This window comes from Heterodontus francisci, chromosome 17, assembly GCF_036365525.1.
Source record: "Heterodontus francisci isolate sHetFra1 chromosome 17, sHetFra1.hap1, whole genome shotgun sequence".
Lineage (NCBI taxonomy): Eukaryota > Metazoa > Chordata > Chondrichthyes > Heterodontiformes > Heterodontidae > Heterodontus > Heterodontus francisci.
In genome coordinates this window covers 89,997,134-90,021,672 of record NC_090387.1, presented here as the reverse complement: position 1 = coordinate 90,021,672, position 24,539 = coordinate 89,997,134, and the positions used below count along the sequence as shown (strand labels likewise).

The 24,539-nt window shown below is 43.7% G+C and overlaps 1 protein-coding gene across 1 annotated transcript; it reads right to left on the bottom strand.

Moving 5' to 3' along the window:
* Nucleotides 1-9,037: 9,037 nt before the first annotated feature.
* LOC137379123 (immunoglobulin lambda-1 light chain-like) lies at nt 9,038-23,979 on the bottom strand. Its single transcript, XM_068049836.1, has 6 exons — nt 23,898-23,979; nt 23,416-23,736; nt 22,098-22,406; nt 20,287-20,397; nt 19,097-19,140; nt 9,038-10,909 (listed from the first exon to the last, which is right to left on the bottom strand). The coding sequence occupies exons 1-6, from the start codon at nt 23,950-23,952 to the stop codon at nt 10,742-10,744; spliced, it is 1,008 nt and encodes a 335-aa protein (XP_067905937.1). The 5' UTR covers nt 23,953-23,979; the 3' UTR covers nt 9,038-10,741.
* Between the last annotated feature and the right edge of the window lie 560 nt (nt 23,980-24,539).

Genomic DNA, 24,539 nt, shown 5'->3' with positions numbered 1-24,539 from the left:
TTCCGAGGTGAGGATGTTCACTGATGATTGCACGATGCTCTGTACCATTTGCAACTAAAGATCTGAAGCAGTCAGTGCCCACATTCAGCAAGACCTGGACAATATTCAGGCTTGGGCTCTGAAGTTTCATATAACATTCGCACCACATACGTATCAGACAATGACCTTCTCCAACAAATGTGAATCTAACCATCTTCCCTTGATATTCAATGGTATTACCGTCACTGAATCCCCCACCATCAACATCCTGGTGGTTAGCATTCACTAGAAATTTAACTGGAGAAGCCATATAAATACTGTGAAATCAATAAAAGGGTGAGAATTCTGTGGCGAGTAATTCACCTTCAGATTCCACAAAGCATGTCCAACATCTATAAGGCACAAGTCAGAAGTGTGGGGAATACTCTCCACTTTCCTGGATGAGTGCAGTTCCACCAACACTCAGGAAGCTCGACATCATCCAAAACAAAGAATCCTCCTTGATCAGCACCCAATCCACCACCTTAAACATTCACTTACTCCATCACTGGCACACAATTTCAGCAGAGTGTACCTACAAAATGCACAGCAGCAACTCGCCTAGGCTCCTTTGACAGCACCTTACGAACTCGTGAACTCTATCACCTAGAAGAACAAGGACAACAGACACGCGGAAAAACCATTATTTGCAAGTTCCACTCCAAGTGAGACACCATCTTGACTTGGAACTATATCAGTGTTCCTTCGTTGTTGCTGGGTTAAAATCCTGGAATGCATCCTTATCACCACTCTTTGTGTGCCCACATCACATGAACTGCAGAAGTTCACGAAGGAAGCTGACAACAATCTTCTCAGGGCAATTAGGAATGGGCAATAAATGCTGGTCTTTTAAACAATGTTCACGTCCCAAAACAGAACTTTAAAAAAAACTCTCCCTTAGCTAATAAATCAGTGTTCCTCCATTTTGAACTTGGAAGAAGCATTGGTGGGAGCAAGGACATAGAAATTGCTCTGGGTGGGGGTTTTCAATGTCTATCACCAGGTGTGCTCAGTAGCACCATTACTGACAGAGGTGGCTGATTCCTGAAGGACATATCATGAGACTGAGCGTGCAGCAGGTGATGATTGAATCAACAGAAGGGAGAAACCTGCTTGGCCTCATCATACACCAATCTACCTGTCACAGATGCTTCTATCCATGACAGTGTTGATAGGAATGACCAGCACAGAAAGCCTGTACAGATGAAGTCCCGTCTTTATACTGAGAATACTCTCCAACATTTTGTGTGGTGCTACCTAGGGCGGCACAGTGGCGCAGTGGTTAGCACCGCAACCTCACAACTCCAGCGACACAGGTTCAATTCTGGGTACTGTCTGTGTGGAGTTTGCAAGTTCTCCCTGTGTCTGCGTGGGTTTTTGCCGAGTACTCCGGTTTCCTCCCACCACCAAAAGACTTGCAGGTTGATAAGTAAATTGGCCATTATAAATTGCCCCCAGTATAGGCCGGTGGTAGGAAAATATAGGGACAGGTGGGGATGTGGTAGGAATATGGGGTTAGTATAAATGGGTGGTTGATGGTCGGCACAGACTCGGTGGGCCGAAGGGCCTGTTTCAGTGCTGTATCTCTAATTAAATAAAATAAAAATAAACATATCTAGCAGTTCAAGACTGGGCATCCATTAGGATCTATGCACCATCAGCCCTAGAAAAATTATATTCAATCACAATCTGTAGCCTCAAAGCCTTGCATATCTCTTACTTTAACATGTGCATCAAGCCTGGGGATCAATCCTGGTTTAATGAGGTGTGTAGGACAGCATGCAAGGAGCTTTACCAGCTATACCTTAAAATAAAGTGCCAACCTGGTGAAGCTAAAACATAGAACTACTTGCGTGCTAAATAGCAAAATTAACATGTGATGGGCAGAGCTAAGTGATCTCACAACCAACGGATCTGGAGAAAGCTCTGCAAGCCTTCCACATCGATTCTTGAATGGTACTGGACAGTTAAACAACTAACGTGGGAAAGAGGCTGTTAAAGCATTCCTATCCTGAGTGATGGAGGAGCCCAGCACATCGCTGCAATTGAGATGACTGAAGCTTTCAGCCAGCAGTGCTGGGTGGATGGTTATGTCGGAGACCACCGGAGGTCCCCAGCGTCAATGATGCAAGTCTTCAGACAATTTAGTTTTCCTCTTGATAACCTGGGATACATTTCATTCGGGACTGGTAATTTATCCTCTTTCAGAGATGCTGAACCATTCAATAGGCCATCGAATATTTCACACTTCTCCTCCTTAAATACAAGGATTGCATTGCCCCACTTTTCGGAAAAACTGACGTACAGTACTCAATAAGAAGCATGCCCACGAGTCCCACCTCCACACACGTTACTCTTTTGGTTTGTAATCAGCCCTCGTCTTTCTTCAGTTATTCTGTTGCTCATTATGCATTTATGAAAGATTTTTGGGTTATCCTTGATTTTACTTACAAATGATTTTTCGTGATCCTGCTTTACTTTCCGAATTTCCTTTTTAATTTCGCCCCTGCACTTTCTAGCCTCCTCGAGGCTTTTGCAGTATTGAGCTCTCTGTAACTGACAGGAGCTTACATTTTTATATTATCCTACCCTCTCTGCTCATTAACATACGGGAAAGCAGGGGTGGAGAGAAGGGGTGGCGGTTCTAGATTTGAGAGTACCGCCTTTTTTCCCTCTGAAATTATTTATTCTGAATCCACTCTCTCCTCCTTAAATACCTGCCACTGCTCACAAACTGATTTACATTCAAATGTTAGAATCTGTTTCATCTTTAACGTTTGGCTGTTCTGATGAAAGATCACCTTCACCCTGTTTTCGTCCCTCCACAGATTTTTTTTGTTTTATTGTTCATTCATGGGATGTGGGCATCGCTGGCTAGGCCAGCATTTATTGCCCATCGCTAATTGCCTTCTTGGACTGGTGCAGTCCATGTGAGATAGGTGCACACACAGTGCTGTTAGGAAGGAAGTTCCAGGATTTTGACCCAGCGACAGTGAAGAAATGATGATATAGTTCCAAGTCAGGATGGTGTGTGACTGGAAGGGGATGTTGCAGGTGGTCGGTGTTCCCATGCATTTGTTGCCCTGGTCCTTCTAGTTGTTAGAGGTCGCGGGTTTAGAAGTACTATCTCAGGAGGCTTAGTGCATTGCTGTCGTGCATCTTGGAGATGGTTCACACTGCTGCCACTGTGCGTCAGTAGTGGAGGAAATGGTTGGCGTGTCAATCAAGCGGGCTGCTTTGTCCTGGATGGTGTCGAACTTATTGAGTGTTGTTGGAGCTGCACGCATCCAGGCAAGTGGGGAGTATTCCATTACACAAGAAATGCTGGAACCACTCAGCAGGTCTGGCAGCATCTGTGGAAAGAGAAGCAGAGTTAACGTTTTGGGTCAGTGACCCTTCTTCGGAACTAGCAAATATTAGAAATGTCAAAGGTTATAAGCAAGTGAGGCGGGAGTGGGGTGAGAGATAACAAAGGAGAAGGGTAGATTGGACAAGGCCACACAGCTGACCAACAGGTCATGGAGCAAAGTCAAAGAATATGTAATGATGTGTTGAAAGACAAAGCATTAGGAGAGATAGGGTGTTACGAACTGAAGATTGAACAGCAGCAAGTGCAAACATGAAAAAAGTGGGTAAGCAAACTGAACAAACTACAATGAAATTGAATAAACAAAAGAAAAAAAATTGTAAAAAATGTAAATAATAAAAAATAAAAAATAACTAAAAATAAAAGTAAAATGGGGGGCCCGTCACGCTCTGAAGTTATTGAACTCAATGTTCAGCCCGGCAGGCTGTAGTGTGCCGAATCGGAAAATGAGATGCTGTTTCTCGAGCTTGCATTGATGTTCACTGGAACACTGCAGCAAGCCCAGGAGAGAGATGTGAGCATGAGAGCAGGGGAAAGTATTGAAATGGCAAGCAACCGGAAGCTCAGGGTCCTGCTTGCGAACTGAGCGGATGTGTTCCGCAAAGTGGTCACCCAGTCTGCGTTTGGTCTCCCCAATGTAGAGGAGACCACATAGTGAGCAGCGAATACAGTATACTACATTGAAAGAAGTACAAGTAAATCGCTGCTTCACCTGAAAGGAGTGTTTGGGGCCTGGGATAGTGAGGAGAGAGGAGGTAAATGGGCAGGTATTACACCTCCTGCGATTGCAGGGTAAGGTGCCATGGGACGGGGACGGGTTGGTGGGGGTAATGGAGGAGTGGACCAGGGTGTCGCGGAGGGAACGATCCCTTCAGAGTGCTGACAGGGGAAGGGAGGGGAAGATGCGTTTGGTAGTGGCATCACGTTGGAGGCAGCAGAAATGGTGGAGGATCATTCCCTCCGCGACACCCTGGTCCACTCCGCCATTACCCCCACCACCTCATCCCCGTTCCATGGCACCTTCCCCTGCAATTGCAGGAGGTGTAATACCTGCCCATTTACCTCCTCTCTCCTCACTATACCAGGCCCCAAACACTCCTTTCAGGTGAAGCAGCGATTTATTTGTACTTCTTTCAATGTAGTATACTGTATTCGCTGCTCACTATGTGGCCTCCTCTGCAATGGGGAGACCAAACGCAGACTGGGTGACTGCTTTGCGGAACACCTCCGCTCAGTTCGCAAGCAGGACCCTGAGCTTCCAGTTGCTTGCCATTTCAACATTCCCCCTGCTCTCATGCTCACATCTCTATCCTGGGATTGCTGCAGTGTTCCACTAAACATCAACGCAAGCTCGAGGAACAGCATCTCATTTTCCGATTCGGCACACTACAGCCTGCCGGACTGAACATTGAGTTCAATAATTTCAGAGCGTGACGGGCCCCCCATTTTATTTTCATTTTTAGTTATTTTTTATTTTTTACAATTTTTTTCTTTTGTTTATTTCACTTCATTGTAGTTTGTTCAGTTTGCTTACCCACTGTTTTTATTTTCATCTTTGTACTTGCTGCTGTTCAATCTTCAGTTCGTTAACACCCAATCTGTACGAATGCTTTGTCTTTCAACACACCACTAACATATTGTTTGCCTTTGGTCCATGACCTCTTGGTCAGCAATGTGGCCTTGTCGAATCTACACCTTCTCCTTTGTTATCTCTTGCCCCATCCCCGCCTCACTTGCTTATAACCTTTGACATTTCTAATATTTGCTAGTTACGAAGAAGGGTCACTGACCCGAAACTTTAACTCTGCTTCTCTTTCCACAGATGCTGCCAAACCTGCTGAGTGAACAAAGAACAAATAAGAAAGAAACTTACAGCACAGGAACAGGCCCTTCGGCCCTCCAAGCCTGCGCCGATCAAGATCCCCTATCTAAACATGTCGCCTATTTTCTAAGGGTCTGTATCTCTTTGCTTCCTGCCCATTCATGTATCTGTCTAGATACATCTTAAACGACGCTATCGTGTTTGCATCGACCACCTCCGCTGGCAACGCGTTCCAGGCACCCACCACCCTCTGCGTAAAGAACTTTCCACGCACATCCCCCCTAAACTTTTCCCCTCTCATTTTGAACTCGTGGCCCCTAGTATTTGAATCCTCCACTCTGGGAAAAAGCATCTTGCTATCCACCCTGTCTATACCTCTCATGATTTTGTACACCTCAATCAGATCCCCCCTAAACCTCCATCTTTCTAATGAAAATAATCCTAATCTACTCAACATCTCTTCATAGCTAGCGCCCTCCATACCAGGCAACATCCTGGTGAACCTCCTCTGCACCCTCTCCAAAGCATCTACATCCTTTTGGTAATGTGGCGACCAGAACTGCACGCAGTATTCCAAATGTGGCCGAACCAAAGTCCTATACAACTGTAACATGACCTGCCAACTCTTGTACTCAATACCCCGTCCGATGACGGAAAGCATGCCGTATGCCTTCTTGACCACGCTATTGACCTGCGTTGCCACCTTCAGGGAACAATGTACCTGAACACCCAAATCTCTCTGTACATCAATTCTCCCCAGGACTTTTCCATTTACTGTATAGTTCACTCTTGAATTGGATCTTCAAAAATGCATCACCTCGCATTTGCCCGGATTGAACTCCATCTGCCATTTCTCTGCCCAACTCTCCAATCTATCTATATTCTGCTGTATTCTCTGACAGTCCCCTTCACTATCTGCTACTCCACCAATCTTAGTGTCGTCTGCAAACTTGCTAATCAGACCACCTATACTTTCCTCCAAATCATTTATGTATATCACAAACAACAGTGGTCCCAGCACGGATCCCTGTGGAACACCACTGGTCACATGTCTCCATTTTGAGAAACTCCCTTCCACTGCTACTCTCTGTCTCCTGTTGCCCAGCCAGTTCTTTATCCATCCAGCTTGCACACCCTGGATCCCATGCTACTTCACTTTCTCCATCAGCCTACCATGGGGAACCTTATCAAACGCCTTACTGAAGTCCATGTATATGACGTCTACAGCCCTTCCCTCATCAATCAACTTTGTCACTTCCTCAAAGAATTCTATTAAGTTGGTAAGACATGACCTTCCCTGCACAAAACCATGTTGCCTATCACTGATAAGCCCATTTTCTTCCAAATGGGAATAGATCCTATCCCTCAGTATCTTCTCCACCAGCTTCCCTACCACTGACGTCAGGCTCACCGGTCTATAATTACCTGGATTATCCCTGCTACCCTTCTTAAACAAGGGGACAACATTAGCAATTCTCCAGTCCTCCGGGATCTCACCCGTGTTTAAGGATGCTGCAAAGATATCTGTTAAGGCCCCATCTATTTCCTCTCTCGCTTCCCACAGTAACCTGGGAGAGATCCCATCCGGACCTGGGGACTTGTCCACCTTAATGCCTTTTAGAATACCGAACACTTCCTCCCTCCTTATGCCGACTTGACCAAGAGTAATCAAACATCTGTCCCTAACCTCAACATCCGTCATGTCCCTCTCCACGGTGAATACTGATGCAAAGTACACGTTTAGAATCTCACCCATTTTCTCTGACTCCACGCATAACTTTCCTCCTTTGTCCTTCAGTGGGCCAATCCTTTCCCTAGTTACCCTCTTGCTCCTTATATATGAATAAAAGGCTTTGGGATTTTCCTTAACCCTGTTTGCGAAAGATATTTCATGACCCCTTTTGTCCTCTTAATTCCTCGTTTCAGATTGGTCCTACATTCCCGATATTCTTTCAAAGCTTCGTCTTTCTTCAGCCGCCTAAACATTATGTATGCTTCCTTTTTCCTCTTAGCTAGTCTCACAATTTCACCTGTCATCCATGGTTCCCTAATCTTGCCATTTCTATCCCTCATTTTCACAGGAACATGTCTCTCCTGCACGCTAATCAACCTCTCTTTAAAAGCCTCCCACATATCAAATGTGGATTTACCTTCAAATAGCTGCTCCCAATCTACATTGCCCAGCTCCTGCCGAATTTTGGTATAGGTGGCCTTCCCCCAATTTAGCACTCTTCCTTTCGGACCACTCTCGTCTTTGTCCATGAGTATTCTAAAACTTACGGAATTGTGATCACTATTCCCAAAGTCGTCCCCTACTGAAACTTCAACCACCTGGCCGGGCTCATTCCCCAACACCAGGTCCAGTATGGCCCCTTCCCGAGTTGGACTATTTACATACTGCTCTAGAAAACCCTCCTGGATGCTCCATACAAATTCTGCTCCATCTCGACCTCTAACACTAAGTGAATCCCAGTCAATGTTGGGAAAATTAAAATCTCCTATCACCACCACCCTGTTGCTCCTACATCTTTCCATAGTCTGTTTACATATTTGTACCTCTATCTCACGCTCGCTGTTGGGAGGCCTGTAGTACAGCCCCAACATTGTTACCGCACCCTTCCTATTTCTGAGTTCTGCCCATATTGCCTCACAGCTCGAGTCCTCCATAGTGCCTTCCTTCAGCACAGCTGTGATATCCTCTTTGACCAGTAATGCAACTCCTCCACCCCTTTTACCTCCCTCTCTATCCCACCTGAAGCATCGATATCCTGGGATATTTAGTTGCCAATCATGCCCTTCCCTTAACCAAGTCTCAGTAATAGCAATAACATCATACTCCCAGGTACTAACCCAAGCCCTAAATTAATCTGCTTTACCTACTACACTTCGTGCATTTGGGCGGCACAGTGGCGCAGTGGTTAGCACTGCAGCCTCACAGCTCCAGAAACCTGGGTTCGATTCTGGGTACTGCCTGTGTGGAGTTTGCAAGTTCTCCCTGTGTCTGCGTGGATTTTCTCCGGGTGCTCCGGTTTCCTCCCACAAGCCAAAAGACTTGCAGGTTGGTAGGTAAATTGACCATTATAAATTTTCACTAGTATAGGTCGGTGGTCGGGAAGTATAGGGGCAGTTGGGGATGTTTGTTAGGAATTTGGGATTACTGTAGGATTAGTATAAATGGGTGGTTGATGGTCGGCACAGACTCGGTGGGCCGAAGGGCCTGTTTCAGTGCTGTATCTCTAATCTAAAAAAAATCTAATCTAAACAAATGCACCTCAGACCACCAGTCCCTTTGCTTTCATCATCTGCTCCCTGCCGACTCTTTCCTTTCGTCATGCTGACTTCATTATCTAGTTCCTTACAGGCTTTACTTACTACCTCCTTACTGTCCACTGACCTCCTCATTTGGTTCCCATCCCCCAGCCACATTTCTTGTTTTTATTTCAGATTTCCAGCATCCGCAGTATTTTGCTTTTATTTTAATGAAGTCTTGTGATATTGACCACAAGTCGTGGGAGCCAGTTGCGAGCAATCGCCAGAGCTGGTGGACAGCTATAAAGGCGGAGCTGAATAGAGGCGAGTCAAAGAGATCAGCAGTTGGCAGGAAAAGAGACATCAGTGTAAGGAGACAGCCAACTGTGTAACAGCCCCGACAACCAACTTTACCTGCAGCGCCTGTGGAAGAGTTTTTCACTCTGGAATTGGCCATTGTCGGTGCAGCTCCACAAACCACTGGCCACCTCTAGGCGCTTACCCATTGTTTCTCGAGACAAGGAGGCCAAAAGGAAGGAAAGGAAAGAGGAAGGAAAATAAGAAAGACAACCGTCTATAACCATATTCAATCGTGTTATTGTTTTTTTTTCAAACCTGGACATTAACACTCGAATAAAGGTAATACACGGAAATTAGGTTACAGCTAGATGGATGATAACAACATAACAAAAGTCAAGGACTGGTAAAAAAAAAACAATTGCCCACTGAAGCTCTTCATCCCAATACCACAATCCCCCATTCAAGAATCCTGACACATTTACAATGCACCAAACAGTTTAGATTCTGCAGTCTCTTTTGAAGAATTATTGCAACTTCTGAGTAACAACAAACAACTTTACAATACCTGTTTTTAAGGGAACTAGCTTTCCTTCTATTGTGATGTTTTGCCCTCTGGTACTACTTCCTGGATTTACTTTTCAATCTATATGCAGAATATTAAGTAGCACTGTTCAGTTGAATGCAGAATTGAAGAGCAAATCCAGGAAGTAGTACGACTGGAAAAAAAAAGAATTAAGCAAGTAAAATCGTTTGTTCTCCAGTGCTACTTTGTGGATTTACTTTAAATTCTGTATACATCTTTTCAGTATTGTATAATGTTTTATAGATCACAGTAAGTTCATAAATTAACGACTTTCCACTTGTGTAGCTGGGCTTGACTTCCTCCACCAGTGGCCCTCTTGGCTCAGCAGTACCACTCTCCTGTCTGAGTCATAAGGTTAGCGCTTTGAAGACTTGAGCTAATAATCTAGGCAGACATGTTGATGCAGCACTGTGGGATGTTGCACTGTCAGAGGTTCCGTCTTTGGGAGGAGGCATTAAATCAAATTCCCGTCTGGCCACTCATGGTAAAAGAACCCATGGTACTATTTGCAGAAGAACAGCAAATTTCTCCTGGTGTCCTGGCCATAGTTATCCCTGAACCATCAACACTGAAACAGTTATCTAATCATCCATTTTAATTATTGTTTGTGGGAACATGCTGTGTTGTTGCTGCCTGTTCCAATTATCCTCCCTGATAATGGTGACTACCCTTGAAAAGTCCATCAGTGACTATGAAATGGTTTCGGAGGAGCTGAATTCGCAGAAATTGTAATATAAATGTTGTTTCATTATCTGTTTCTTTACAGCGTATTCATTGTTCATTGCTACTAATTTTGTTTCACCCCAATGCAATCGCTAATGCCAAAGTTCAATATAAAAGAAAATCAAACGGAACGCAAAACCTGTGACCTATCCCTTACCGTCCGTTTTGTACTACCGTCCAAGTCGAATTTATACCCCGGAAAATTATATCCCCGTTTCTGTTAATTTTCATATAACTCGGTAATTGGTACCTGACCGATCACAGTGCTCTGATTTAGGGTTTATTTGTCAATCGGGAAACAACTGTAAACCCAACCCTTTCAAAAGATGCGTAAAATTCAAACACCATTGACAGTAAATACTCAATACAACTGTGAAGACGAATCAGTTCACTGGCCTTGGACGTTTGGGACCTTTTGGAGCATAATTTGACCATCGTGTCAGTGAATTTCTACAATCTGTTTCATTCACAACGTCTTGAATGAGGTGAAGGAAACAATCATACAGGAGCGACTGCTTCTAAATAGATGCTAGTTATTAATTATCGACTGCTATTAAACTGGCAATCTTCACCCTTCCCCTCAAATCCTTGTTATTAATTTCTCATGTTGTTGTTCGGATAATGTTGCTGCAGTTAGATCTACACACATAAAAAACGGGTTCCGCATTGGACACAAATATCACGTGACTTTCGGTTCGGTGTAAATCACGTCTGCTCTTCGTTTTTCAATCCGTAGCTGAGCATACTCCGTGCTCTTATCCTTATAATTAGGCTTTGCTGTTTTCTTTGACCCTGCCATAGATACAGCAGCGTAAGTCAGCTTATTATCAGGTGTCCTTTGCTTGGTCTGTAAAATCAATATTTGGGAATATAATCAGTTCGATATGTTAACGGCAATGTAAAGTTAGGCTCTGTAATTTAAATAGAAAAACAATGAAAAAGCTTGCATTTATATAGCGCCTTTTGCGACCTCAAGACACCCCAAAGCATTTTAACAGCCAAAGAAATACTTTTTGAAGTGCAGTAACTGTTGTACTGTGGGAAACGTGCCTGCCGATTTTCTCACAGCAAGCTCCCGCCGACTGCATGTTAGTGAGCAGATAATCTGTTCTGGTGATGTTGATTGAAGGATAAATATTGACTAGGACACGAGGGGTAATTCCCCTGTTCCGCTTCAAATAGTGTCACGGGATTCACCTTAGAAAGAAACCGAGGCCTCAATCCAACGTCTCATTCGAAAGACGGCACCCTCAACAGTGCAGATTTCCCTCAGTACTGCACCGAAATGTCAACATACATAGTGTGCTCAACTCTCCAGGATGCGATGATGAACCCACAACCTTGTGAGTTCGATGACAGGTTGCTACCAACTGAGCGACAGCTGTCATAACGACCATTGCCAAAGCTTGGCAGAATTAATGTTAAGTGCAACCGCACTATAAAAGCACTATTAAGACATTTCTTACGCTTCACCGTTTTACTTGTTAATTACAGGCATTCCGTTTCTCTTTGTTCGGCTACAACCCGTCTCTTACTTGGCTTCGTGATTACGAGAAACCCCGGAGAAATGGGGGAAATGGCTGAAAACGCTCTTTAAGTCGGTTCTCTGAGATTTCCGCGAATATTCCACTGAGGTTATGGAAATCCCATGAAATTTCGAGGTGAAGAATATCAAGAAAAACGGAAGAGCAAAGTTCATCCCTGCAGTCCATTGACCTGACTCGCTGTTTGAAAAAACCTGGAAGCTACACATTTGTTGCAGCAAAAATAGGAAAAACCATTTAGATCATGTTATGAAATTGGGCATAATTGGAAAATCTGTGTTGCAATTATAGAATGGATGGAATTGAATTAGCACAGGGTGACAGAGGGGAGTCTGGGACAACTGTAGTCAGGTCACTTTCAATGTTCAAACAAGTAAATAGAGAATAGAATTCTGCAAACAATTATTAGAACGTGGAACACAGGAGATTATTTGAAGTTGGCAGTCACCTCTGCACTACACTTAGAATCCTACGTTTAGTCTTTAATTCATCCAGAATATCAAAAAATATATCTACATCTATACAATATGTATGCAATTATATATCTATATATTTTCCATCTATATCAATATCCATCTCTTTCTTTCACTGTAAGGTAGACTTTGACGACTTAAATGTGGAGAAGAATTAGAACCCGGGATACAAATGGAAATCAAATGACAAACGTATCTAAGGGAAAAGATTTGCTGAAAGATTCAGCTATGGTTGGAATGCCTCTCTTGATGTGTTGGAGCTTTTGTTCGCTTCTCGGCATCCATAATTTCATGCAGCAGACGGTATATGTGGGAAAACCTCGAGTAAATGCCAACACATTTCTGTCCATTGATTTCAATCTATGGGACATGCAGGACAATAACACATAATTTTCCATAAGGTTCTCAGTGCTTGCTCGGTTTCGCAGCCTGTGCAGCGAAGAAACAAATTCCACCCAATGATAATCTGATATGCCAATGAGGCGACTGAAAAGAATGCTGATTTCTTGTCACCTGTCTCCTCGAATTTTTTTTTCACATTACAGCAAATGCATCCGAAGTTCCGCTTCCGTGGTCTGTGCACACGCGTGAACAATAAATAGTAAAACTTGTATCTTCAGCTCGTGACATTCTGCAGGATTTTGTATTAATTTTGGAGCTGTGGGCATTGCTGGCAAGGCCGGTACTTATTGTTTATCCCTGCTTGACCTTAAAAGGTGATGGTGGGCTTGTCAGGAGACTTCAGTTGAAAGTTAAGAGCCAACCACGTTGATGTGGACTGGAGTTACGGACAGAGCGGTTAAGGATGACAGATGCCCTTCTATGACAAACATTATTGAACCAATTGGGGTTTCAGGGGAACACGACAAATTCATGGTCACTTTGGCTATTACCATATTTTATTTCCAGATTTTTGAAAACTGAATTGAAAATGTCAAATTACTAGATTTGGCAAATGGACATTAGACAGCCATAGTCATTGAATCATTTACGGCACAAAAGGAGGCTATTCAGTTCATAGAGTCCATGCCGGCGCTCCACGGAGCTATGCATCAGTCCAACTCACCGGCTCGATCTCCGTACCCTGCAAGTCCATTTCCTTCAAGCCATCCAACTTCCTCTTGAAGTCATTGATTGTCTCCACTTCCACCACCCTTGTGGGCAGCGAGTTCCCGGTCCTTAGCACCCGCTTCAAAAAAAAGTTGCTTCCTTACATTCCCACTGCATCTCTTGCCCAATATTTTCTATGTGTGTCTCCTAGTCCTTGTACCATTCGTAATAGGAACAATATTTTAGAGATTCATAGAATCACAGAGTTATACAGCACAGAAACAGGCCCTTCGGCCCATGGTGTCCGTGCAGGCCATCAAGCACCTAACCATTCTAATCCCATTTTCCCCGTAGCCTTGTATGCTATGGCGTTAATTGCTCATCTATAACTAATCTGAGGCCTGTTATAATCGTGTACACTTTTATTAAATCTCTCCTCAATCTCTTTTGTTTTAAGGGGAACAAAAACAGTTTTTCCAAACCTAACCTTGTAATTAAAATCTCCCATCCCTGGAACCATTCCGGTAAATCTCCTCTGCACCATCTCAAGGACTCTCACGTCCTTCCTGAAGTGTGGTAATCAGAACTGGACGCAATACTCCAGTTGAGGACTAACCAGAGCTTAACAAAGGTTCAGCATAATATACCTGCTTTTGTACTCAATGCCTCCATTTATGAACTCCCAAAATTCCATATGCTTACTAACCACTTTCTCAACATGTCCTGCCACCTTCATAGATCCATGCACATGCACCCCCAGTCCCTCGGTTCCTGCACACTCTTTAGAACAGTGCTATTAAGCATATATTATCTTTCCCTACTCCTTCTCCCAAAATGCATCACCTCTTGCTTGTCAGTATTAAATTCCATCTGTCACCTTTCTGCCTACTCCTCTAGCCCATCTACGTCCTGGCTTCTCCCTTATTTTGAAATTGTCTAGTCTAGTCTAGTCTAGAGATACAGCACTGAAACAGGCCCTTCGGCCCACTGAGTCTGTGCCGACCATCAACCACCCATTTATACTAATCTGACACTAATTCCATATTCCTACCACATCCCCACCTGTCCCTATATTTCCCTACCACCTACCTATACTAGGGGCAATTTATAAAGGCCAATTAGCCTAGTCTTTGGCATGTGGGAGGAAACCGGAGCACCCGGAGGAAACCCACGCAGACACAGGGAGAACTTGCAAACTCCACACAGGCAGTACCCAGAATTGAACCCGGGTCGCTGGAGCTGTGAGGCTGCGGTGCTAACCACTGCGCCACTCCTGTTGCAGGTGATTCATGTCATGCTCACTGTTTGCTGCTTCTCCAACTTTGGTGTCATCAGAAATTTTGAGATTCTGCTCAGTATGTAAAGATCCAAGTCATTTCTATATAGCAATAAACAGTGGTCCCATCACAGGACCTTGGGGAACATCACTGTCTACCATCTTCCAGTCCAAAAAGCAACTATGTACTATAACTCACTGTTTTTGTCTTGAAGCTAACTTCTATTATCCAATTGTACACTGAACCTCCTATTCCATGAGCCTCAATTTTCTTTACCAGCCTTTTATGTGGTACTTTATCAAGTACTTTATTCAAGTACTTCCGTCGCATTCCCTTCACCAACCTTCTCTGTTATTTCATCAAAAAATACAACTAGATTAGTCAAGCATGATCTCCCTTTTACAAATCCATGCTGACTATTCTTTAGTAACTCGAACCTCTCCAAGTGTCCGTTGATATGTATGTTGATTATTCTTTCTAAAACCTTACTGATGTTAAATTAACTGGCCTGTAGTTGCTAGGACTGTCCTTACACCCTTTCTTGAATAAGAGTGTCACATTTGCCACTATAGAATCCTCTGGTACCTCCCTGTAACCAGGAGGTTAAAGCAGTTTTTTTTTACTATTCGTTACAGTGGATGATAAGTCATCTAATGACAGTTACAATTCACGTGCCTCGGATCCATTGACCAAGATTGTTTCCATATAGAATCATGGAATGTCTACAGCACAGAGCAGGTCATTCAGCCCATCGTATCCGTGACGGATCACTGCAAGGGCAGCTCACCTATCCCTGCTTCCCTGCCTTTTCCATGTAACCCTGCACTTCTTTGTTTATCTTCAGATAATTATGCAGCTTTCTTATGAAGGCCTTAACTGAATCTGACATCACCACACCCCCGGGCAGTACATTCCAACTCCGAACCACTCGCTGTCACTGCTGCTTTTTTTTTTGCCAATCGCCTTAAATCGGTGTCCTCTGGTTCTCGATCCTCAGCCAACGGGAACAGTTTCGCCTTACCTACTCTGTCCAGACGCCTCATGATTTTATACTCCCCTATCAAATTTCTCTTAGTCTTCTCTTCTGCCAGAGAACAGTCCCAGCTTCGCTATCCGATCTACGTAACCGAAGTTCCTCACCCCTGGAACCATTCTCGTGATTTTTTCTGCACCATCTCCAATGCCTTCATATCCTTCCGAATGTGTCGTGCCCAGAACTCGACACAATACTTCAGTTGATGCCGCACCAGTGTTTTATACAGGTTTATCATAACTTCCTTGTGTTTGTACTCTATGCCCCTATTTATGAAGCCCAGGATCTCATATGCTTTATTAACCTATTTCTCAACCTGCCCTGCAACTTCCATGATTTGTGCTTGCACCCCCAGGTTCCTCTAAGCCTGCACCCATTTTAGAATTGTAACATTTAATTTATATTGTCTGTCCTCGTTCTTCCTACCAAAACAAATCACTTCACACTTTATTCATTAAATTTTATCTGCCGCTTGTCCACCCAATCCATCAGTTTGCCTGTGTCCTCTTGAAGTTTATCACTATCCCCCTCACAGTTCACAATCATTCCAAGTTTTATGTCACTGAAAAGTTTGAAATTGCTCCTTGTACAACCAAGTCTAGCTCTGTAATATGTGTCAAGAAAAGCAGAGGTCCCAACACCAACCCTTGGGAATCCAGTCTTTCTCCAGTCCAAAAGAAACTGTTCACAGCTGTTCTCTGCTTTCTGTCACTCAGCTATTTTCGTATCCATGTTGCTACTGTCCCGTTTATTCCATGGATCTAACTTTGTTATATGGCACAATATCAAAGGCCTTTTGGAAGTCCATGTACAGCACGTCAGTTGCATTACCCTCATCAACCTTGCCTGTTACCTCATCAAAAAAAAACCTCAACCAAGTTAGTGATACACGATTTGCCCTTAACAAATCCGTGCTGACTTTCCTTACTTACACCACACTTGACTAAGTCACTATTAATTTCGTCCTGAATCATCGTTTCTAAAAGCATTCCTGCTGCCGAAGTTAAACTGACTGGCCTGCAGTTGCTGGACTTGTCCTGACATACATTTTTGAACAATAGTGTAACATTTGGACAAAGACGAGAGTGGTCCTAAAGGAAGAGTGCTAAATTGGGGGAAGGCCAACTCTACCAAAATTCGGCAGGAGCTGGGGAATGTAGATTGGGAGCAGCTGTTTGAAGGTAAATCCACATTTGATATGTGGGAGGCTTTTAAAGAGAGGTTGATTAGCGTGCAGGAGAGACATGTTCCTGTGAAAATGAGGTATAGAAATGGCAAGATTAGGGAACCATGGATGACAGATCAAATTGTGAGACTAGCTAAGAGGAAAAAGGAAGCATACATAAGGTCTAGGCGGCTGAAGAAAGACGAAGCTTTGAAAGAATATCGGGAATGTAGGACCAATCTGAAACGAGGAATTAAGAGGACTAAAAGGGGTCATGAAATATCTTTCGCAAACAGGGTTAAGGAAAATACCAAAGCCTTTTATTCATATATAAGGAGCAAGAGGGTAACTAGAGAAAGGATTGGCCCACTCAAGGACAAAGGAGGAAAGTTATGCGTGGAGTCAGAGAAAATGGGTGAGATTCTAAACGAGTACTTTGCATCAGTATTCACCGAGGAGAGGGACATGACGGATGTTGAGGTTAGGGACAGATGTTTGATTACTCTAGGTCAAGTCGGCATAAGGAGGGAGGAAGTGTTGGGTATTCTAAAAGGCATTAAGGTGAACAAGTCCCCAGGTCCAGATGGGATCTATCCCAGGTTACTGAGGGAAACGAGAGAGGAAATAGCTGGGGCCTTAACAGATATCTTTGCAGCATCCTTAAACACGGGTGAGGTCCCGGAGGACTGGAGAATTGCTAATGTTGTCCCCTTGTTTAAGAAGGGTAGCAGGGATAATCCAGGTAATTATAGACCAGTAGGGAAACTGCTGGAGAAGATACTGAGGGATAGGATCTATTCCCATTTGGAAGAACATGGGCTTATCAGTGATAGGCAACATGGTGTTGTGCAGGGAAGGTCATGTCTTACCAACTTAATAGAATTCTTTGAGGAAGTGACAAAGTTGATTGATGAGGGAAGGGCTGTAGATGTCATATACATGGACTTCAGTAAGGCGTTTGATAAGGTTCCCCATGGCAGGCTGATGGAGAAAGTGAAGTCGCATGCCGTCCAAGGTGTACTAGCTAGATGGATAAAGAACTGGCTGGGCAACAGGAGACAGAGAGTAGCAGTGGAAAGGAGTTTCTCAAAATGGAGACATGTGACCAGTGCTGTTCCACAGGGATCCGTGCTGGGACCACTATTGTTTGTGATATACATTAATGATTTGGAGGAAAGTATAGGTGGTCTGATTAGCAAGTTTGCAGACGACACTGAGATTGGTGGAGTAGCAGATAGTGAAGGGGACTGTCAGAGAATACAGCAGAATATAGATGGACTGGAGAGTTGGGCAGAGAAATGGCAGATGGAGTTCAATCCGGGCAAATGCGAGGTGATGCATTTTTGAAGATCCAATTCAAGAGTGAACTATACAATAAATGGAAAAGTCCTGGGGAAATTTGATGTACAGAGAGATTTGGGTGTTCAGGTCCATTGTTCCCTGAAGGTGGCAACGCAGGTCAATAGAGTGGTCAAGAAGGCATACGGCATGCTTTCCTTCATCGGACGGGGTATTGAGTACAAGAGTTGGCAGGTCATGTTACAGTTGTATAGGACTTTGGTTCGGCCACATTTGGAATACTGCGTGCAGTTCTGGTCGCCACATTACCAAAAGGATGTAGATGCTTTGGAGAGGGTGCAGAGAAGGTTCACCAGGATGTTGCCTGGTATGGAGGGCGCTAGCTATGAAGAGAGGTTGAGTAGATTAGGATTATTTTCATTAGAAAGACGGAGGTTGAGGGGGGATCTGATTGAGGTGTACAAAATCATGAGAGGTATAGACAGGGTGGATAGCAAGAAGTTTTTTCCCAGAGTGGGGGATTTAAATACTAGGGGCCACGAGTTCAAAGTGAGAGGGGAAAAGGTTAGGGGGGATGTGCGTGGAAAGTTCTTTACGCAGAGGGTGGTGGGTGCCTGGAACGCATTGCCAGTGCTGTAATTTTCTTTGTTCTTTGTTCTATTTCCTATTCTCCAGTCCCCTGGAACCACACCTATATCTAAGGAGGATTAGAAGATTATAGCCAATGCATCTGCAATTTCTACCCTTACATATCATTGGATGCATCTCATCCAGACCTGGTGACTTATCAACTTTAAGTACAGCCAATTGATCTAATACTTCTTCTTTGCCCATTTTAGCCCATCCAGTGTCTCAACTACCTCCCTTTCCCTATGACTTTGGCAGCATCTTCTTCCTTGGTAAAGACTGAGGCAAAGTACACATTTTGTGCCTCAGTGATGCCCTCTGCCTCCATGCTTAAATTCCCTTTTAGGGCCCTAATCGGCCCCACTCGTCCTTTTTACCAGCCTTTTACTAGTTATGCGCTTATACAAGATTGTCTGTTGCATAAGCACTGAATTCAGCCTGTGCTATTTTGTCTGAATTTGTGCAGTAGGGAATTAAACGCGCAGATTATTGCATTAAATAGAGTACAACTTTGTTACATTTATATTTACATTTGAAATACATTAGCACGAATTATCAAAACCTACCTGCTGTTCGGGAGAGCTGGATCTTTCACCGTCGTTCTTCACTCCTGGTAATGAATGAAGTTTAAGACTTTACCTTAATATTTACTCGGCTTATCAAGACACTTCTAGTAGATTCAATGTAAATTATAATATGACCTAGATATCACATTTGTTATTCAGAATTGCTTGGTTTATGATCACATTTGACAATAGGATTAAGATCGTTCAAATTCCAGTGAAGTAGTGAGAGTCTGATTGAAAAATCGCATGGATACAACATAAGTTTTTATGTTCATTACCGGAATGGCGTTAAATCACAGGCAATGAAAGGAGATTTTTCAAAAAAGCACCCACTAAGTCTGAGCGCTGAATTTCGTGGAAAGAGCAGGGGTCCTGACGCTGGGCCTAAGAGGGCAACCTCGCCTTCGACCTTTGGAGAACCCCCCACCCCCAACTCCGTCTCTATTTAATGACAGTCGGGCAAGTAACTGCCTGGGCTGTGGTTTCGGTCCTTTTCAGAACGGGGATCCCACCCCAAAGAACTATCAGCCAATCAAACGGCTAGCAGATTAGTGGCCACTGGGAGCCATGAGCATTGCTGGTACTACAAGTGGACGTTCGCTGGAGCCCCACACGCCCGGAAAAGTGGCGGGGGTCAGCAGGACTAGTCCGGCAGGCCCTGCCGAGGGGGAGGAAGGACGTAGGGCATTGAGGATGAGAGGGGCTGTTCATGGTGGCCTTTGCCACTGGGGGCCCTCTGTGGACCACACTTCGCCCACAGAGGAGCCCCGCCCCAAGACTGCAGGGAGTCACCTTGTTGAATTGGGATCTTCCCAATTAGCCTCTGGGTAGGATGGCCTTTCGTGTCCCAGAACAAACACATGGCGACGGAAGGTGCAGGGCAGTCCATCCGCTGACTTCCTTCGATATCTTATGGCCACCGCCTCAGTTCCAGTCACTAGGGGGCTCAGAGAAATCCACCCCGAAGCTCTATCAGTGACTGAAGACCTTCGAAAATTCTACTCCACTTCAGAAATTTGAATGCACCCCTACACTGGTACCCTGGAGTGCCTGTGTAGGGTCCCATATATTTTAAATCCCAGTAAAACGTTTGTGTTCAGAAATCACCTGTGTTCCTGTGGGACAGGCTAACTAATGTCGCTTTGAAAGCTGTGTTAACTTTAGTAAAAGAAAACTGAATTATTTCTTACCATTGTTTTTCTTTGCCACACATCGCTTGGCAATAATGAGACCTATCACCAATAATACCACCACGCCCCCTGCAGATGCAGCAATCAGCAAGTAATGGTTGTTTTCTCCACCTAAAAGATGTAAATTAAAAAAATTAATCCGAACCTGTATGCTGTTCAATTCAATATGACAATACCCTGAAAGATAGAGAATTCGAAATCTTTTCAGTCAGTTATTGCAGTTGACATCAGCCATGGATGAATTGGTAGCACTCTTGCCTCTGAGTCATAAAGTTTGGGTTTAAGTTCTACTTTAGGGCTTGAGCAGCAAAATTAAGGCTGACACTCCAATGTAGTACTGAGGGAGTGCTGCACTGCTGGAGGTGCTGATTTATCGATGTGATATTAAATCAAGCCCCTATCTGCCTTCTCAAGGGGATATAAAAACGCTCATGGTACTATTTCAAAGAAGAGCAGGGCAGTTATCCTTGGTGTGCTCGCCAATATTTATCCCACAATCAACATCACAAAACAAATTATCTGGTCATTATCACATTGCTGTTTGTGGGAGCTTGCCGTGTACAAATTGGCTATCGCGTTTTTTACATTACAACCATGAATATACTTCAGAAGTACTTCATTGGCTGTAAAGCATTTTGAGATGTCCAGTGGTCGTAAAAATCGTTATATAAATGCATTTTTAAAATCATTTAGTAAACAGTGCTGTTTTATTAAACAAAAGAATGTTGAGCTATGACATATTGGATTTGATGCACCGAGGTACCTTGGGTATGCAATTTGCTAAGTGATAGGTGGCAGAGAGTGGATTTTTTGAAAGGAGAGAAATATGCAGTGGGATTCCCTCAGGGATCAGTATCAGGACTAATACTTTACCTGATATGCGTAAATGATCTGGACTTGATATAGGGAGCACAATTTGAAAATTGTTAATGATGCAAAATTGGTAACGTAGTAAATGGTGAGAAGGTAGTAGCAGACTATAGGAGAAAATACAGTGAGGAAATGGGCAGACGAATGGTAAGTGCAATTCAATGTGGATAAGTCTGAAGTGTGCACTTTGGGTGAAACAACATGGAGAGGTAGTATAATGGAAATGGTGCTATTTTGAGGGGCATACTAAATCAGGAGAAGATAGGGGTGCATATTTACAAATCTTTAAAGGTGGCAGAGCAAGTTAATAAGTAGGGTTAAGGAAGCTTGTGCGACAATTAGTTTTGCGAATAGAGGTATTGGATACAAAAACATGGAAGCCATGCTAAATTTTGCACATCTCTGGTTAGTTCTCAGTTAGATTATTGTGCACAATGCTGGGCACCGCATTTTAAAAGAATGTCAAGGACGAGATTTACCGGCTTTAACAGAGAGGAGGACCTTCAGCTACGTGGAGATATTGGCGAAGCGAGGATTGCTCTCATTGGAACAGAGAAAATTAAAGGGACATCGAAGAGAAATATTCAAAATTATGAAGGGTTTTAATGAATGAAGGAGGAAGCAACATTCTTCTGAAGGAATGGGTGGATAGCCGGCAATCATAGGTTTAAAACTATTGGCAAAAAGACTGGAGGGGTTTTGAGGCAAATTCTTTTCTCACGGGGGTTGTTGAGATGCCGAATACATTAACTGAAAGGTTGTTGGAAGCAATTTATACAAGAATTTTCAAAAGGCAATTGGACATGTTGCTTGAAGGGGTCTAATTTGCAGAGTTATAGGGACTAAACTGGACAGCTCTTTCAAAGACGCCGTACAGACACGCTGGGCCAAATGACCTCTTTCGATGCTGTACGATTCTCCGATTTTATCTGAAATCTCACCTGTGCTGGGATAGGTGACAGTGTAAGTGGCAATGGCTGATATTTGGAGGGTACTGTGAGAGACCAGGCAGGTATAAACAGTTCCGGGCGGGACAAACTGCGTCTCTTGCAAGCGGCTGGAGGCTTCATATAGTCCGTCGGTATTAGGTTCAATAACGTTATTTATCCCTGTTGTAGTTTTGTTGCCATCCTTATACCAAGTGAAGCTGATACTCTCTGGATAAAAGGGAGATGTCACGCACACAACAGTCAGAGAAACAGATGAATCCTCAGATTGCTGAGATTTAATTTTCAGTGGAGTTGGCGGAGCTAAAAAACAAATGAAGGAAAATAACGTTAATGGGACATCAATCAAGGTGAACAACCGGAGGTTTTGTTTCAGCCCATTTCGAACTTTACACTGGAGGAGGTCGCGGGTGGGTCGGTAGGCGGAGGGGAGTCGGGGCTGGGGGTGGAGGGTGCGGTGAGGAGATGTGACACTTTGCGCTGTCAGTATTTGCATCGCAAACAGATTTTCACGAGTGTCGCCATTATTTCGGCGGTAATTGCAATGTTACCGCCGGGCAAAAAAAAACGGATGATAGCGAGTGGGTCGTCCGTTTTACAGCTCTCCCAATTTTCGATTCAAATGGGAAAGAAAATTGAACGGGATGTAATTTGCGTTGCTCCCCTGTTTCGCGGTACCGCTGCGAACTCTGTTGAACATAAGAACTGATGAGAAAATATAATTTACCAAACTAGAGGGACACTGGTGCCAAGGTCCAGTATGATACCTTATTTACAGGTGAAAATCATGAAGAAAAATGGGACGGGAGGATCAAGCTACAGAATGTGAAATTTAACTGTCAGTAATATGCCCTTTCAAAGATCCTGACATATAGATTATTAAATTAGAGCTACGGAAATCTGAATCCAGATAGAAACAGTCAGTCGCTCGTAACGGAGACAAAATAAATCTCAAATAGGGCAATATCTGTGCTCAGAGCGGCAGATCCGCGCTAGTATCTAACACTGTCGAGATATACACCTCCGTAAATGATACTGCAATTTTAACTTCAATAGTTTTCTGTATGCCGTTTACTGTGTATTTTGGGAATCAAGCAACTAAGAGATAATGCTTGGCTTGATCAATATTGCTGAAATATTCTGAAGCATATCAAAAAATAATTGCAGCCGTCACAGGTGCAATTTGAATGTATGCATGCTAAAACAATGGAATTTAATTTGCGATGTGAATCCTTCGAAGCACAGTCAAGAAATGTTCCGAATGGTGAAATATTACAGTTACAGGGATCTCATTCGTTGTTTTTATACTTACCCGTTACAACTAAATTGGATCCCGTTCCGTTTCCAACTATTTTGCCTCGATGAGTGACAGTGCAATAGTATGCTCCTGCGTCTTGTACACTCACATTGATTATCCAAAGAACGCCGCTGAATCCAGTCTTAACGCTAATTAATTTTCTGTCATCCTGTCCTGTGATTAGATATTGATTATTACCCTCCTTCCACCAGTAGACATTCACAGGTGGGCCGTCTTGAAACATGGGAAGCGTGCAGCGAAAGGAAACATTTCTTCCCAGGTTTATGCTCATACTCTCAGGGTACTGATTCACTTTGACTGAAGTTTCGCCGCAAGCTATCGGAAAAGATGATAATTAGATTGTATTACAGAAGGAAAAGAGCGAGAATAAGGGAATCAGGGAATATGTACAAAGGAAAATGAAACATGTTGTATCAAAGGAAAGCTAAATAACTACCAGATTTAATGGGAAAGTAAGGTATAGAGGGAACTGTTACCTGTGAATATGATCCCCAAAACAGAGAGGCACTGAAGTACAACACTCGCTAACATTCTGAAGCACTTGATCACTCGGAACGACAGATTATGAACTGGCTGATGGTTTGTAACAAAGCCGAAGTTTCGGAGTATGGCAAACACCTCAAAGAAGCGTAACATCCTGTCCATGGGTTCACAAAATATTTTTGTTGTCTCTTTGCTAAAACAGTTTTATATTCGCCAGACGAGGGCGCCGCTCGCAATATTTTTTATTCTTTCATGGGATGTGGGCATTGCCGGGAAGGCCAGCATTTGTTACCTACCCCTAATTGCCATTGAGAAGGTGGTGGTGCCATCGGTATGGGTACACCCACAGTTTTGTTAGGAAGGGAATTCAAGGGTTGTCATCCAGCAACAGTGAAGTAACGATACAGTTCGAAGCCGGATGGTTTGTGCTTTGGAGGGGAACGTGTAGATGGTGGCACTCCCATGCAACTGCTTCCCCTGTCTTTCTAAGAGGAAGAGGTCACTGGTTTGAAAGGTACTGTGGAAGAAGCCTTGGTGTGTTGCTGCAGTACATCTTGACAATGTTGCATACTGCTGCCACTGTGAAGGGAGTGATTGTTTCAGGTGGGATGCTGGTCGAGTGGACTAATTTGTGC

Bases quoted from the DNA above. Each gene is read 5' to 3' on its own strand.
- LOC137379123 (XM_068049836.1), bottom strand. From the start codon at position 23,952: ATGTTAGCGAGTGTTGTACTTCAGTGCCTCTCTGTTTTGGGGATCATA. The intron at 19,141-20,286 runs GTAAGAAATAAT...ATTCATTACCAG, and splicing joins TGTGGCAAAGAAAAACAATG to GAGTGAAGAACGACGGTGAA. The intron at 10,910-19,096 runs GTAGGTTTTGAT...TTGATTTTACAG, and splicing joins CCAGCTCTCCCGAACAGCAG to ACCAAGCAAAGGACACCTGA.